Source organism: Salvelinus sp. IW2-2015, linkage group LG18, assembly GCF_002910315.2.
Source record: "Salvelinus sp. IW2-2015 linkage group LG18, ASM291031v2, whole genome shotgun sequence".
In the NCBI taxonomy this organism is placed as follows: Eukaryota; Metazoa; Chordata; class Actinopteri; order Salmoniformes; family Salmonidae; genus Salvelinus; species Salvelinus sp. IW2-2015.
This window is the reverse complement of record NC_036858.1, coordinates 20034287-20051880: the sequence shown is the minus strand read 5'-3', so window position 1 is coordinate 20051880 and position 17594 is coordinate 20034287. Positions and strand designations below refer to the sequence as shown.

The 17594-nt window shown below is 43.0% G+C and overlaps 1 protein-coding gene across 2 annotated transcripts in view; it reads right to left on the bottom strand.

Moving 5' to 3' along the window:
- LOC111977562 (double C2-like domain-containing protein alpha) overlaps positions 1-17594 on the bottom strand; it is an 80283-nt gene that overhangs the window by 28361 nt on the left and 34328 nt on the right. For both annotated transcript variants that reach the window (XM_024007037.2, XM_024007038.2), the window contains exons 2-6: positions 15304-15659; positions 14638-14717; positions 12009-12083; positions 11620-11729; positions 2310-2436 (exon numbers count right to left, since the gene is read on the bottom strand). In XM_024007037.2, the coding sequence (XP_023862805.1) occupies positions 2310-2436; positions 11620-11729; positions 12009-12083; positions 14638-14717; positions 15304-15655 (744 nt within the window). In that variant the 5' untranslated portion in view covers positions 15656-15659. The remainder of the gene's footprint in view (positions 1-2309; positions 2437-11619; positions 11730-12008; positions 12084-14637; positions 14718-15303; positions 15660-17594) is intronic.

The window sequence follows — 17594 nt, the reverse complement described above, 5'->3', positions numbered from 1 at the left end:
ATTGTCTCCACCCCCCTCCAGGTGTTGCCCATCTTCCCCATTATCCTCTGTGTATTTATACCTGTGTTTGTCTGCTGCATGTTTGTCAAGTCAACCAGCGTTTTTGTGTCTCAGCTCCTGCTTTTCTTAGTCTCTCTTTTTCTCACCCTCCTGGTTTTGACCCTTGCCTGTCTTGACTCTTAGCCCGCCTGCCTGACCACTCTGCCTGCCCCTGACCATGAGCCTGCCTGTCACGAATCCCGCCGAAGATGGTGCCTCTTCTTGTTCGGGCGGCGCTCGGCGGTCGTCGTCGCCGGCCTACTAGCTGCCACCGATCCCCTTTTCTGTTTCAGTTAGTTTGTCTGATTAGTTTCACCTGTTTCTTGTTTGGGTTTTGTTTCGGGCTATTTAAACCCGGTAGGCCCGCCGGCTTTTGTGCGGGCTTGTTTTTCTGTTCATGGTGTGTGGATTATTGTGGATTCCGCTTTTCTGTACAGTTTCGTCCTATTTGTTGGACTGGGTATTTATGAGCCCTTGTGTTTGGCGTGACAGTTACTCTGTTCTTGGAATAAAGATCCACGTTTTGAACTACCCTGCTCTCTGCGCCTGACTCCTCCACCCACTACTCCTAGAAGCCTTTACACTGCCTGCCGATCTGTACATTTTCCCCACCTCGATTATTGACCTCTGCCTACCCTGAGCCCGCCTGCTGTCCGGGAACCGTTGCCCCACCTCTGGTTTACTGACCCCTGCCTGCCTTGACCTGTCTATTGTCTGCCCCTGTTGGATTATTAAACCATTGTTAATTTGACGTTGTCTGCATCACTGTTTTACCGTCACACCTGATAATTTGTGTGGTATTAAAAAATATTCTGCTTATATTGTGACGACCCTCCCACTCTGTCTGCGGAATTCTCTCTTTGCTCTTGTTTTCCTTAATAGGATGTCGGTAGGCGGAGCAAGGAGGGTCGTCAGGAAAATGGGATAAATACACCTCTTCCCCATTCATTGGGGAGACTCTCTCCATGCAGACACTGATAGATTTTGGTTGTGGCCGTTTTTGTTTGCGTTGGCACCTTCCTCTCTCATTATCACATTTATGCACGCAACCACTCACTTACACTACTGATTACTGACTACACACACCATTGTTAATTGTATTTAGTTTACTTCAGTTAATAAATATWTTTTGTTATTCCTTATCTCCACGTTGTCTCCCTTTTTGTTACGAACTTCGAGCCGGTTCGTGACAATTTGTAAAATGTTTCAGAATTGCATGAAAGTTTTATAAAAAATGTTTTTTTCTCAGACCAGCAAATACCATGATCGATTCATGTAATACTTTTACTATAAAGGAGATTTTTCCACCCCTACTCTTTTTTTTTACCACTTTTTCTCCCCAATTTCATGGTATCCAATTGATAGTCTTGTCTCATCGCTGCAACTCCCGTACGGACTCGGGAGAGACGAAGAGCCACGCATCCTCCGAAACACAACCCAACCAAGCCGCGCTGCTTCTTACACAATGCCCACTTAACCCGGAAGTGACCGTGGTGACCATGTCAGGGTGCACTGCGCCCGGCCCGCCATAAGAGTCGCTAGTGCGTGATGGGACAAGGACATGCCTGCCGGCCAAACCCTCCCTAACCCAGATGATGCTGGGACAATTTTGTTCCTTCCCATGGATCTACCGGTTGCGGCCGGCTGCAACAGAGCCTGGACTTGAACCCAGAATCTCTAGTGGCACAGCTAGCACGACGATGCAATGCCTTAGACCACTAAGGAGGCCACCCCTACTCTTGTCTACAGTGGTCTGCGAACCCACAACCTTCTGGCCCACGGCYCTGGGCGCTATCAAAATTCCTGCATTGCCATGTAATGCTTACAGGATGCATATCTAACACTCTGGTCTGTTGAAGAAGTGAGGGTAAACGGTAGACATGTTCTCGGCTATCCTCCAATTTGTTTTATTATTTTGTGTTTAGCAAACTTTTTATTTCCAAACGTTCAGGTCAAATATATTTTGCTGAAGAGGGGGCTATCTGTTTTAATTTCAGAGTGGTCTGATTTTCCTCTTGTAACCCTTATTATAAACAACGTTCACTCCCTTATCCCTTTTTATTGTAATCTGCCTTTATCTATCTTCTCATCGCTGGTGGTTTGGATCTGACATTTTGACTGTATGGTTTTGTTTGGCACGGGGTGGGGAAGAGATGACTCAAGAAGAAGAACTTATGATGTGAGAGAAATTCCTGAAAAAGTCCAATAAAGTGAACTCCATCCCCCCTCCGTCCCTCGCTCCCCCTCATCCCTCTCTCCCTCTTTCTCACAGGCGGTGGGTGTTCCAGACAAATGTTGAAGCGCTTGGTTTGGTCGGGCTTCACGCGGCGCAGGGCCACCCGCGACTCTCCGATGAACTCGTTATGCGTCAGCTTGTCCTCGTCACACACAGACACCCTGACGGATGGATGGAGGAGAGACAGAAGGAGAGAGAGAGAACACACACAAGTCAAGCAGAGTTGGTCACTTGTGTCTAACTCAGTCATGACTAAGGGCTCTATTCAATCTGTAATTTCCGGTTGAGCAGACATGCAGCGTTTACCGTGAATGCAGTCTCCACTAAAGCAGTAACATTGCCTTTACAGTTTTTTTTGAATCACTTTGGCACTAATTTCAGAACCTTGATGTCATTTTTCAAAACTCAAGACAGAAAACTCACAACCAATGATCAAAATGCAAATTTTTCTAAACTCTAACACTTTTTCCAATTGCTTGGATACAATACACATAAAGCTAAGATAATTTGTTCATTGAACTAAAATCACCTGTTCAAAATGACACAACTTAACATCAAAGTATTACCATTTCAAAATGCAAATCACACATTAAATCTGAGATGACTGTCTATTCATTTCATTACAATGATCTAACTATCAATTGATACAACTGCTCAAAATGATGAGTAACTGTTGCATTACTCTTAATGCATAGTTTTATGGAAACTGACAAACAATATTCCATGTTTAGATCATGAAAGTTTCAGGATAACGAGATCCATTGACACCAATTACCGTGGAATATGAACCAATTGGACTACATTATCTATGGCTGTAATATTTCATCATCATTCTTTATCATACACTGTTTCTATGGTCCCATGTACCACTTTTCCAGACCATGTTTTCAGATTTGACATTACTGTACACTCACCGGCCACTTTATTAGGTACACCTATCTAGTACTGGGTAGGACCCCCTTTTTGCCTCCATAACAGCCTGGGTTATTTACGGTGTTGTACATTAAGAGAAGCCCTTCTGCACACCACTGTTTTAAACAGCTGTTGTTTGAGCATTTGTGGCATTTCTGTTAGCTTGAATAAGTCTGGACATTCTCCTCTGAACTCTTTCATTAACAAGGTGTTTTTGCCCACAGAACTGCCGCTCACTGAATGTGTTTTGTTTATCGCACCATTCTCTGTAAACTCTGGAGACTGTAGTGCGTAAAAATCCCAGGAAGGCAGCTGTTTTTGAGATGCTGGAATCACCATGTGTGTCACGTTCATTATAGCGATGAGACCAAAGCGCAGCGTGATTTGAATGCATCTTCTTTTAATAAAGAAAGAACACGGAATGAACTATACAAAAACAACAAAACGAACATGAAGCTGTATAATCATAGTGCTGACACAAGCAACTAAACATAGACATAGATAAWCACCCACGAAATACTCAAGGAATATGGCTGCCTAAATATGGTTCCCAATCAGAGACAACGATAAACAGCTGCCTCTAATTGAGAACCAATCTAGGCAACCATAGACATACAAAAGCCCTAGACTGGTCACAATCCCATAAACATACAAAAACCCTAGACGGGACAAAAACATATAATCACCCATGTCACACCCTGACCTAACCAAAATAATAAAGAACAACAAATAATACTAAGGTGAGGGCGTGACAATGTGTGGCATCAACAATCATACCACGGTCAAAGTTGCTTAGATTTCGCATCTTGTCCGTTCTAATGTTTGGTCGAACAACATCTAAAGCTCTCTACTCTATATACTCTATATATTGAGTTGCAGGCAGCCACATGATTCGCTGTTCGAATGTAACCTTCCTTGATGAGCTAAATCCAGTCTGTAGAGCTGATGRCATGACCTATGTCATTGTGTGGGATAATGTCAGGTTCCACCATGCTCAAATGGTGCAAGCATGGTTTCAGGCCCATCCACAATTTACCACCCTGTACTTACCCCCATACTCTCCTTTCCTTAACCCAATTGAGGAATTTTTCTCCACATGGAGGTGGAAGGTATATGATAGGCGCCCTCACGAACAAGCCACCCTTCTCCAGGCCATGGATGACGCATGCAATGRCATCACGGCAGACCAGTGTCAGGCCAGGATTCACCATGCCCGAAGATTCTTCCCAAGATGTTTGGCTAATGAAAACATCCATTGTGATGTGGATGAGAACTTGTGGCCAAATCCACAAGACAGGGTTAATGGAATATAGAAGTACAGTAATCAATCTTTTGTTTTGCTTTTTACAGTAAGGCAGGTGAGGAACACTGCAGTTGACCTTTAACTGTTTTTAAAACATTTTGTAGCCAATTATTTTTGCTTTGATTCAAAGAAACCTATGTTGTGATTTTATTGTATATCATCAATACACTTCATATTTTGTTCAATGATTCCACTGTGTCTGTAGTATTCTCTCTACTAGTCCTTTTACAGTGATGTATTTACGTGTAGTAGCATAATGAAACATGTATCACATATTTTGTACTACAATATTTAATGATTGTACGAACAACTACACAGTGAAACTATCGGTATCTTGTGTGTGGGTGATCTAAATGAATGTTCCTATGGTATTTCATAAATAAATGATTTATTTGAACCAATGATTCTGCAAGTGCAAGGTTTCTTTAAAGATATGAATGCACAATGCAATGTTTTGAACATTGGACAGCCTGTCTTACAAAGTCATGACCGTTTTGAGTTTTGTGTCTAGAGTTTTGAAAAATGACCACAAGGTTCTGAAATTAGTGCCAAAGTGATTGTAAAAAACTGTAAATTACAACTACCCAGAAAGCTAAACTTCCGCGATGCGGATTTAATAGAGCCCTAGGTATAGGGGGGAGGAATAGGGCACAGAGACAGAGAGCGAGACAGAGAGAGCGAGAGAGCATACAAGTAGACATGAACATTCAACAAAGTCGGTCATGACTAACTTAACTCAATTACGATGACTAACCATTGACAGGACTGACATGCACTGAATTCGAAAGAAACACAGCCTGTGTAGCGGACGTCACTGTGCATTGCTTAGCTGTACGAATTCCTTCTGCTCTAGCTCACACCAAGACTAGAACCTGGGACATTTGCCTTGCAGACACGTGATCGCTGTCCTGATACATTCTAACCAGTCGCACGTTTTCCGGCTGAGGAGTGAGATTCACAAATCCACATCTGTTACACCTGCAAGTATAATGCTTTTTAACTCGTTATAAACATGCATCAGCCATCAGTCTCTATGTATCCAAATTTCAACTGACTCAAATGGCTCTTATTTTGTCATTAGTCATCATAATGATAAGACATTGTGAAGCTCAAATGCTCATGACAAGTCTTAAAATGCATTACAACTGTATCATAATTCTGCTCCCGAGTGGCGCAGTGGTCTTAGGAACTGCATCTCAGTGCTAGAGGTGACACTACAGACCCTGGATCGATTCCAGGCTGTATCACAACCGGCCGTGATTGGGAGTCCTATAGGGCGGCGCACAATTGGCCCAGCGTCGTCCGGGTTAGGCCGTCATTGTAAATAAGAATTTGTTCTTAACTGACTTGCCTAGTTAAATAAAAGTTCAAAAATCATGCAAAATGCTGTTACACAACATACATTTGCTGCTTTGGCTTAGACTATGTTTTTGCAATAGTGAAAATGATGCATGTATGCTGTGTCTGATAAAGATACAGGCAAATATAATGAATAATACATGCACACATAGCAGACACAATTAGCATGTGGCACCACTGGGATTTCAGAGAGTGAAAGTGCAGCATGCTAGGCTAATCTAATCCATATTTATGGGCTCTGCAGTTGTTTTTAAATCCTGCCACTATGTCACCTAAATTAGACAGAAACACACATGGAGAAAGAAGTGGGTGGGAGAGAAAGCGAGAGGGTGTGCATGTGAAATCAAGGGAGAGGGTGGAAGGTGATGAAAGCCAGGGAAAGATGAGAAAGGAAAACGAGAGAGAGACACTATTTGGATAATCTGGATAGTCCATCTGTACAGATGGTCATACTAKCAACAAACTACTGTTGATAAGCAGCTGCTTGCTAAGGTTAAGGTTATGGTTAGAGTCAGGGTTAGTAGATAGTTGAAATGTTTCTGCCTCTCCAAATAAAGTGTTACCTTCTGTTTTGTATGCACAGGCATTTGTGTGTGTGTGTGTGTGTGTGTGTGTGTGTGTGTTGTTGTGTGTGTGTTTGCAGCTGCGTGCGTGCGTGCGTGCGTGCGTGTGTGTGTGTAAGAGAGAGTGTGTAATAGAATGTGCTGCCTGTCCACCGACCCGATCGTCTGATTTTCCTCTTTAACTAAATCCTTGATCAAGGGACCAAGACGGCCAAATTGCCTGGCTGTCTTCAGCCGCCTGGAACTGGGAAGGATGTACTGTACAAATATGGTTGTGTCCCAAATGGCACCATATTCCCTATATAATGCAGTACTTTTGACCAGGGCCCATATGGCTCTGGTCAAAAGTAGTGCACTATGTAGGGAATAGGGTGCCATTTAGGACTTTGCTTATGTGCGGTCAGGTGCGAGAGGCCAGTTGCCCAGGGAAACCACTCGATAGCTGTTGAAGGCTCCAGAGATAATTTACACTGTATTGTCTTATTAGCCCTCAGAACACAAGCAACCTTTACTTCACGTCCTCTAGAAGAAAAACCAGCGAAACAAACACATAGAGACATAGAGACAGAGAGACACAGACCGAGACACAGAGAGAGAGGAGGCAGGGAAAGAGAGAGAGAGATAGCGGGGAGGCAGATAGGGAGTCAGTGAGACAGAGAGAGAGAAGCAGAAAAAAATGGAGGGGAGAGGAAGGGAGCGGCACTCTATTGCCCTCAGAATACATTATCAATTTCCTATTACCGTGATGGTGGCTGACATTTTCAGCTCCTTGGCGAACACAATGGCTGTAGCGGTGATAAAAGGCTGTTTGAATTTAATCCTCGCACTGGGAGAGTGGCACAAACCGAAGCTTCAATCAGTGAAATAATTTATTTAAATGAAGACACTTCAATCAGTGAAATAYGCCAATCCAAACATGCAAATTAACGTACACTATATATCCAAAAGTATGTGGACAACCTTTAAAATGAGTGGATTCAGCTATTTCAGCCACACCCGTTGCTGACGTATATAAAATCAAGCACACAGCCATGCAATCTCCATAGACAAACATTGTCAGTAGAATGGCCTTATTGAAGAGCTCAGTGACTTTCAACGGGGCACTGTCATAGGATGCCACCTTTCCAACAAGTCAGTTAATCAAATTGAATAAACATTGTCTGTCCTGGGCTGCAACACTCACTACCGAGTTCCTAACTGCCTCTGGAAGCAGCGTCACCACAATAACTGTTTGTCGGGAACTTAATGAAATGGGTTTCCATGGCCGAGCAGCCGCACACAAGCCTAAGATCATCATGCGCAATGCCAAGCGTCGCCTGGAGTGGAGTAAGCTTGCCACCATTGAACTCAGTGGAAACGCATTCTCTGAAGTGATGAATCACGCTTCACCATCTGGCAGTYCAACGTTTGTCAAATGCCAGGAGAACGCTACAAGCCCGAATGCATAGTGCCAACTGTAAAGTTTGGTGGAGGAGGAATAATGGTCTGGGGCTGCAGCGTACAATGGTACAGCATATAATGACTTTCTAGATGATTCTGTGCTTCCAACTTTGTGGCAACAGTTTGGGGAAGGCCCTTTCCTGTTTCAGCATTACAATGCCCCCGTGCACAAAGCGAGGTCCRTCCAGAAATGGTTTGTAGAGATCGGTGTGGAAGAACTTGACTGGCCTGCACAGAGCCCTGACCTCAACCCCATCGAACACCTTTGGGGTGAATTGGAACGTCGACTGCGAGCCAGGCCTAATCTCCCAACATCAGTGGCCGAACTCACTAATGTTCTTGTGGCCGCAGCAATGTTCCAACATCGAGTGGAAAGCCTTCCCAGAAGAGTGGAGGCTGTTATAACAGAAAAAGGGGGACCAACTCCATAATGTCCATGCATCTGGAATGAGATGTTCAACGAGCAGGTGCCCACATACTTTTGGTCATTTAGTGTATCAATGGGTGATTTTAGATTAATTGACACATCAGTTTGGTGTCAGCCACTCCAATATATTCCCTGATACAAATTTTGTATGCAGGTCATGGATAAGTAGAGACGGTAAAACTAAATTCCATAAGCCCCTAGATTATTAAGATTCTTGAGAGGACAGATGAAGAGATAAAGCAAGAAAGTTCCTGAACAATTGTCACTGATGAATATCACACAATCACAGCACCTCCATTCCCCACCGAGCGCCATGAATCTCAATAGATCTCATTAATCTCTATACAGTGCCTTCAGAAAGTATTCACACCCCTTGACTTTTTCCACATTTTGCTGTGTAAAATGTATTAATTTTAGATTTTTTTGTCACTGGTTTACACACAATACCCCATAATGTCAAAGTGGAATTATGTTTTTCAAAATACATTTCAGTCTTCTGTGATGTTTATAATGACTATTATATAGCCTGTAGGAAGGGTACCACATGAGGGAGGAGGATGTCTTCCCTGTAACGCACAGCGTTAAGATTGCCTGCAATGACAACAAGCTCAGTCCGGTGATTCTGTGACACACTGCCCCAGACCATGACGGACCCTCCACCTCCAAATCAATCCCCCTCCAGAGTACAGGCCTCGGTGTAACGCTCATTCCTTCGACGATAAACGCGAATCCGACCATCACCCCTGGTGAGACAAAACTGCGACTCGTCAGTGGAGAGCACTTTTTTCCAGTCCTGTCTGGTCCAGCGACAGTGGGTTTGTGCCCATAGGCGACGTTGTTGCCGGTGATGTCTGGTGAGGACGTACCTTACAATAGGCCTACAAGTCCTCAGTCCAGCCTCTGTCAGCCTATTGCGGACAGTCTGAGCACTGATGGAGGGATTGTGCGTTCCTGGTGTAACTCGGGCAGTTGTTGTTGCCATCCTGTACCTGTCCAACAGGTGTGATGTTCGGATGTACCGATCCTGTGCAGGTGTTGTTACACATGGTCTCCCACTGCGAGGACGATCAGCTGTCTGTCCTGTCTCCCTGTAGTGCTGTCTTAGGCGTCTCACAGTATGGACATTGAAATGTATTGCCCTGGCCACATCTGCAGTCCTCATGCCTCCTTTCAGCATGCCTAAGGCACGTTCATGCAGATGAGCAGGGACCATGGGCATCTTTCTTTTGGTGTTTTTCAGAGTCAGTCGAAAGGCATCTTTAGTGTCCTAAGTTTTCATAACTGTGACCTTAATTGCCTACCGTCTGTAAGCTATTTGTGTCTTAACGACAGTTGCACAGGTGTATGTTCATTAATTGTTCATGGTTCATTAAACAAGCATGAGAAACTGTTTAAACCCTTTACCATTAAGATCTGTGAAGTTATTTGGATTTTTATGAATTATATTTGAAAGACACGGTCCTGAAAAAGGGATGTTTTTTTTTTGTTGCTTAGTATATATATATATATATATATATATAATTTATTACTGTGCCAAAATGGCACCCTATTCCCTACATGGGGCACTATTTTTTGATGCAGACATTGTCTCTCATGCTGGTGACAATCGAATTTCCCGCAGGAGATCGATAGTCTATTCTATACAACTCCGTCACCCACGTGCGGCTTTAGAGAAAGTTTTGAAGTCGCCCAGACGAACAATCTGAGGCTTGCGTCACTTCTGGGGGAGGGGTCAATTAACTTAAATACCCCCTGGTGATGACTCCGACCTCAATCTGTCACTGCAGCTGAAGAGAGAGAAGGAAGGCGGAAGGGAGTGTGGGAGAGAGGGAGATAGGGAGRGAGGAGCAGGGAAGGGAGGGATGGTGAGAGATTGAGAGGAGAGAGAGAGGGAGTGAGTGATAGTGAAGGATGAGGTGAAGGAGAGGGAGGGAGGGAAGAGAAAGAGAGGAGGGGAAGACAGAAAAGGGGTTGACAAAACATGCAGATGAGAGTGAAACAGACACTGAGAAATGAAAAAGAAAGTGTGTGTTTGTTTTTGTGTGTGTGTGTCTGTCTGTCTGTCTGTGTCTGTGTCTGTCTCGCGCCTGTGTGAGAGAGCGAGACAGAGAGAGAGAGAACAAAGAGGACATAAATAGAAAGGGAGCCCAGAGTACAGGGGTGAAAGTAAGGCGGTACGTCAGGTACGACGTCCCAGCAAAATAAATTGTGGGGGTACACCGTAACGGTAAAACATGAGCCTATCACAATAGGTCAAGAAAACTGTAGGCTATTAAACCATTATTTATCGTAACAGCATGTTTTGGAAAAAGGAAAACATCACAATATATTGTTTTTGTTAATACATTGCATTCAGTGGGAAAAGGTAGGTGTCAAATGGTTGATGTTTTTGTTCATGCATTTCATTCAATGGGAAAAGATGAGTGTCACAGGGTTGACAGACAGACAGACAGACAGACAGACAGACAGACAGACAGACAGACAGACAGACAGACAGACAGACAGACAGACAGACAGACAGACAGACAGACAGACAGACAGACAGTTTCAAGTATCTAGTATTTTAACATTTTTTATTTAATCTTTATTTAACTAGGCAAGTCAGTTAAGAACTAATTATTATTTACAATGACGGCCTACACCGGCCAAACCCGGACGACGCTGGGCCAATTGTGTGCCGCCCTATGGGACTCCCAATCACGGTCGGTTGTGATACAGTCTGGATTCGAACCAGGGTGTCTGTAGTGACGCATCTAGCACTGAGATGCAGTGCCACTGTGCCACTCGGGAGTCAATCTAAAATAATGTGACGATATTCTTTTCAGAATTCATTCTAACAAGTCACTTAGTTTCTACATCCAATAGAGGTAAAAAATGCTTTTAGGCCAATTGCATTCAAATGTCATATTCCAGGTAATGACCGTCCTCCAGCAGCATCAGAWGTCTCTTTCCAATCACCWCTGTTTTGGAGGCTGGAAATATGTTGCGAGTGGATGAATGTGCGTGGGTAGCCTAGTAAAGGAGCCCTTTGAAGTGACTGTTTGACAATCAGATGAAAAGATCMTGACGCTGTGTTTTTGCCACAATAAAAGGTAAAACACTTTCTAAGTGAAATGACAAATCTTTACGACTAGGCCCACAGAGATCCTATTGAATTAATAGGGAAAGGGAAAGGGGATACCTAGTCAGTTGGACAACTAAATGCATTGATTCTATATGTAATTTCATGATTAGGCCCCTACATTATGTTGGTACACGCGCAAACGCGTGCACACATAGGAGGTCCCGTACCAGAAATAAATGAAATCTACTTTCAACCCTTCCCAAGTATAATACTTACCTGAGTGTCTTTCTGTACATGTCCTCCTCTGTGATGCCCAGGTAGGTGAGTCTTTCATTCCACACAGGGTTCAGGGTGTTGTGCACGATCTTGGTCTTCAGTTTGTTCGCCTGGGAGTGTTGAAGATCACAACAAAGCAGGGTTAAAACAGTAACAGCAAACCCATACCGATTTACATTGGCCCTAACGGGCAAAGTACCAACCTATTTGGGAAACATTTCATGGCACGGGATAACCTTGTCAATAATAAATAACCAGTGGCAAGGGATTTCCCGACTCCAACAAAGGTTATGTGTAAAACTCGTTATAGGTGCAAAATAAATGAGACTTTTCATGATAAGGCTATATCAATATACTGTATGTAATGTGTGCTAATAACAAAAGTGGACCTTGCAGGCGCCTGGGAGCAGGTGCAGCTTGACGTAAGGATCGGCCAGGCCATTGAAATCCATTGGCTTCAGACCCTTGGAGGTAGAGGGGGGATGGGGAAAGAAAAAAAAGAGAATAGAGAGAGGGAGAAAGAGGGGGATAGAGCATGTGGTAGGGAGGAGAGAGAGAATATCAAGTCCAACTGACAACATCGATTGTGCACAGTCGAAGCCCTACACGGGTGGGCATATGAACAATTTATTATAGAACCTAACCAAAAAATCTATCTTAATATAGTAGAGGATAATAATGGTAGAGGCGACAGGGTAGTGCAGGATTACATGTAACGGGGATTGCGTAATCCGAATACAAATTTGAAGTAACTGTAATCAGCGCAGTTACAAAAGAAATCTGATTACAGTTACATTCTTAAAAACAGCTGATTGCATTTGGGATTACTTCGTATCAAAGAGGGAAAATTGATAAAACTTTGTCAGCATTGCTGTCATTTAGAGCACCCTCAAGATTCTCACATGCTCTCAAATATTATAGTGTTCTGCTGATTGCCCATCAGTGGTGGATGGCTTCTCTTGTATTCAAACGGGTTGAATGAATAGGCAAGACTTCCAAAACATTTACACCTGGCCTTCTGGTCAATCAGACTGCTTTGTAGCAGTCCACTTTCACTCTCTCTCTCTCTCTCTCCGTCCTGTGCTCCGTTGCGGGATCATTTTTGTTGTGATTGTTTTTCCTTGCGATTTATTTATTGCGCAATGTCTTGAAAGCAACAACTGTTGTTACTGTAAAAGAGAAGAGGGTCCCCGCTTTCTTTTGGTCAGAATTTGATTTATCAACTCTTAATATTGACCAAAGGGTACTCACGTCAGCCATTCAAGGTGAGTGAGTGCATAGGCCTATTCATTAAATTTACTGATGTTGTCACGTTCTGACTGTCACGTTCCTGACCTGTTTTCTGTTAGTTTTGTATGTGTTAGTTGGTCAGGACGTGAGTTTGGGTGGGCAGTCTATGTTTTCTGTTTCTATGTTGGTTTAAAGGGTGACCTGATATGGCTCTCAATTAGAGGCAGGTGGTTTTCATTTCCTCTGMTTGAGAGCCATATTAAGGTAGGTGTTTTCACACTGTTTGTTTGTGGGTGGTTGTCTCCTGTGTCTGTGTCTATGTTTGCACCATACGGGACTGTTTCGTTCGTTCGTTCGTTCGTTCGTTCGTTCGTTCGTTCGTTCGTTCGTTCGTCATTTTGTTTGTAGTAAGTACTTGTTCGTTCGTTCTGCGTGTTTTATGTCAGTTCGTCGTTCTAGTCTGTCTACATTCGTTTTGTTATTTTGTAATCATTTTCAAGTATAGTTCGTTTTTGTTCTTGTTTAATAAAATTCATTATGGCATTTCAACGCGCTGCACCTTGGTCGAATCACTACTCCTCCTCTTCGTATGAAGAGGAGGAGGAACGCCGTTACACTGACCTTAGTTCCTTTTTTATGTCTCTATTTTGGTTTGGTCGAGTTGGGGTGGGCATTCTATGTTTTGTTTCTATGTTTTGTATTTCTGTGTTTGGCCTGGTATGGTTCCCAATCAGAGGCAGCTGTCAATCGTTGTCTCTGATTGAGAACCATACTTAGGTAGCCTGTTCCCACCTGTGTTTGTGGGTAGTTGTTTCCTGTTCTGTGTTGTGTCACATGATAGGACTGTTTCGTTTTTTTATTTTGTATTTTCAGTGTTCAGTTTAACATGGACACGTACCACGCTGCATTTTGGTCCGATTCTTCATATTCCTCGTCAGAAGAGGAAGAAAATCGTTACAGATATCAATTACACGGCTAACTATTAGTAGCCTAAATATTAGGCTAGCGTTTCCCAAACTATGTCCTGGTGACCCCAAAGTTCTTTTTTGTCCCTAACTCTTCCCAGCTGAAACAAATAATAAACTCATTATAAAGCTTTGATTATTTTAATCAGCTATGTAGTGCTAAGGGCAAAAAACTAAATGTACACCCCTTCGGGGTCTTCAGGACCAGGTTTGGGAAAAGCTGTGCAAGGCTATATTATCTAACTAACCACTTCCTCAGGTGGTGAATTAGCCCCCAAATGAATTAACCTATGGAATATTAGTGTCCAACGAGATGTAGACACTAGTAGACTCTAGTGAATTAAAAAATAAGAAAAACTGGAACCCTGTTTCGATAATAAAATCGTAGCACCATTTGCCTAATATCGTCAAACCCAACATTCATGACGATCACTGTTTAAAGTTTCAAATAAAAATACCTGGAATCATGCATTCCTGCTTGAACATGTTAGATGAAAGGCTGGTGCATTCAAAAACTTGATTTACCTGTGTTTATACATATTTCCACGCTATGAGGTTGGAATAATACTTAAGTATATTTGAGCAATTACATTTACTTTTGATACTTACAGTAAGTATATTTAAAACCAAATACTTTCAGACTTTTACTCCAGTAGTATTTTACTGGGTGACTTTCAATTCACTTGAGTCATTTTCTATTCAGGTATCTTTACTTTTACTCAAGTATGACAATTGGGTACTTTTTCCACCACTAGTGGCAGGTGGAGGATAGAGAGAGAGATGCTTGGAGAGAACAGTTTCTCTGAGACTGGGGTGTAGCTACCTTGGCTTTGATTACGGTGCAGTGTAAGGAGCTGGTGGCTCGCTCATAAAGCAGGTCAAACTCCAATGTCCCCAAGGCGGCTGAAAGACAGTAACAGAAATAAGACGTTCATGTATGATTCCTTTATCCCACAAATCTATGTAATGGTTCTGGTCTCCACCCCATTACTTCACTTCATTACTCAACCACGTTATTTCACTTTTTTACACCGTGATACTTTATCCTTGTTACTCCGTTACGCCACCGTGTTATCCCACCCGTGTTACTTTACTCTGTCACTTCACTCTGTTACTCCACTCTGTCATTTCGCCCTGTTAACTCCATCATGTTACTCCACCCCTTTATTCCACTCTGTTACACCACCCTGTTACTTTAACCTGTTACTCCACCCTGTCACATCACCCCGTTATTCCACTCTGTTACTTTACCCTATTACTCCCCCCTATTACTTCCCTCTGTCATTCCCCTCTGTTACGTCACCCTGTTAGTCCACCCCATTACTCCACTCAATTACTCTACCCTCTTACTCCACTCTGTTACTCCACTGTGCTTCTACACCAACTTACTCCACCCTGTGCGACCCACTTAATCCACCCTGGGTATGTACTGCCTTACTCTACCCTGTTGCTCCACTCTGATACTCCACTCCACAACCCTTCCACTCACTGCTGTCATCGCTGTCACAGCTGTCAATCTCGATTGATGTGTCCATGCTACTCATGGCCGACAACGTGCCCCCTCCGCCGTCTCCTGTTGCCCCCGCCAACAGTGGGGACAACAGGCCACCGCTGCCCCCTCCTCCTCCACCTACTGCCCCTCCTCCGCTGCTGGGGCTGAGCGTGGCGGGAAACCCAGATGGATTGGCTGGATTCAACTCAGAGACGGAGGAAGTGGGCGAGAGGCGGGGAAAGTAGGCAGAGATCTGTCGTATGGGGCGGATTGGCCCGGGACAGACGTCAATGGCCATGTGTTCCTGGATGGAGATGGTCAGGCGCTTGTTTCCCTTTCGCACAGTCATAGGGCTGGAGGGGGAAAGAAACAGTTCTTATAGTCAGGAAATAGACACAAATCATGATATTGACCTTGCGGATATATTCAGTTGTGGTACTTAGTCTTTGATGACATCTGATCCTTTTTCCATCTAACCACTTTGTGTTTTCCAACTCAGTCCTGGGGTTGTACGTAATCAAGCTATTCAGTGTAAGTTTCCACATTTTTGTTGTGTTACAAAGTGGGATTAAAATGGATTTAATTGTCATTTTTTGTCAACGATCTACACAAAATACTAACAACATTAACATTTGTAAAAAACCCTTATACAGTATATCTTCATTAGATAAGTATTCATGTTAGATAAGCATTCATGAGTCAATACATGTTAGAATCACTTTTGACGGTGAATACAGCAGTGAGTCTTAGAGATTTCTACACCTGGATTGTGCAACATTTGCTCATTATTCTTTTCAAAATTCTTCAAGCTCTGTCAAATTTGGTTGTTGATCAATGCTAGACAACCATTTTCAGGTCTTGCCATAGATTTCAAGCAGATTTAGGTCAAAACTGTAACTTGGTCACTCAGGAACAATCACTGTCTTCTTGGTAAGCAACTCCAGTGTAGATTTGGCCTTGTGTTTTAAGTTATTGTCCTGCTGAAAGGTGAACTAATCTTCCAGTGTCTGGTGGAAAGCAGACTGAACCAAATTTTCCTCTAGGATTTTGTCCGTGCTCAAATCCATTCCGTTTCTTTTTTATCCTGAAAAACGATTACAAGCATACCCATAACATGATGCAACCACCACTATGCTTGAAAATATGGAGAGTGGCACTCAGTAATGTGTTGTATTGGATTTGCCCCAAACATAACACTTTGTATTCAGGACAAAATGTTTATTGTTTTGCAAAACAATGTGTAGTATTACTTTAGTGCCTTGTTACAAACAGGATGCATGTTGCGGAATAATTGTGATTTGTACAGGCTTCCTTCTTTTGACTCAGTCAATTAGGTTAGTATTGTGGAGTAACTACAAAGTTGTGGATCCATCCTCAGTTTTTTCCTATCACAGGCATTAAACTCTAACTGTTTTAAAGTCACCATTGGCCTCACAGCGAAATCCCTGGGCGGTTTCCTTCCTCTCCGACAACTGAGTTAGGAAGGACGCCTGTATCTTTGCAGTGACTGGGTGTATTGATACACCATCCAAAGTGTATTTAATAAGAACATACGCACATCCAGGTACTTTCCGCATGAGCTGGATTTGTAGGCAAACTCATGGAAAACAGAAAGGAAAACACCGCTGCTCATGCTCCAAGGTGATATTTATTAACAACGTTTCGACCCTTAGGTCTTCATCAGGCATCCATATTTTCCCTGTGGGTGTGGAAGGTCCTATATATCTATAGGGGCAGTACTCAGTGACATCGCTTCCTGAAACAGGAGGTAAATTCTTAAAAATATATATTTTCACAATATTAGCATTCAATGTATCAAAATATATGATCATACACAGGGAATGTGATCAACATTTACAGTAATATACATACAATATTCAATTTCAATGAAAACCCCCCCCCACAATTTAGACATTGAAACTATAGAAACAGGTCCAAGTCAAACTCCTCATTAAGGCCAAGAGGAGACAGTGTGTTGAGCCTGTGGATCCAGAAAGATTCCCTTTGAAGAAGTTTCCTCTCAATGTCCTCTCCCCTACGTGACATCTTGACCATTTCTATTCCAATTTATCTCAGCTTGTACAAAATGAGAAGCAACTGGATTTTTGTCTCACCTGTCCGTATATTGCTGCGGTGCTCACTGATCCGTGTCTTAAGGCTTCTATGGGTTTTCCCTATGTAAGACCAGACCAAAAGGACATTCAACATGTAAATAACATTGGTGGACATCAGGTAATCAAGGGCCCTTGATCTTTTAAATTTTGTCCTGTGTGGGGGGGGGGGGGGGG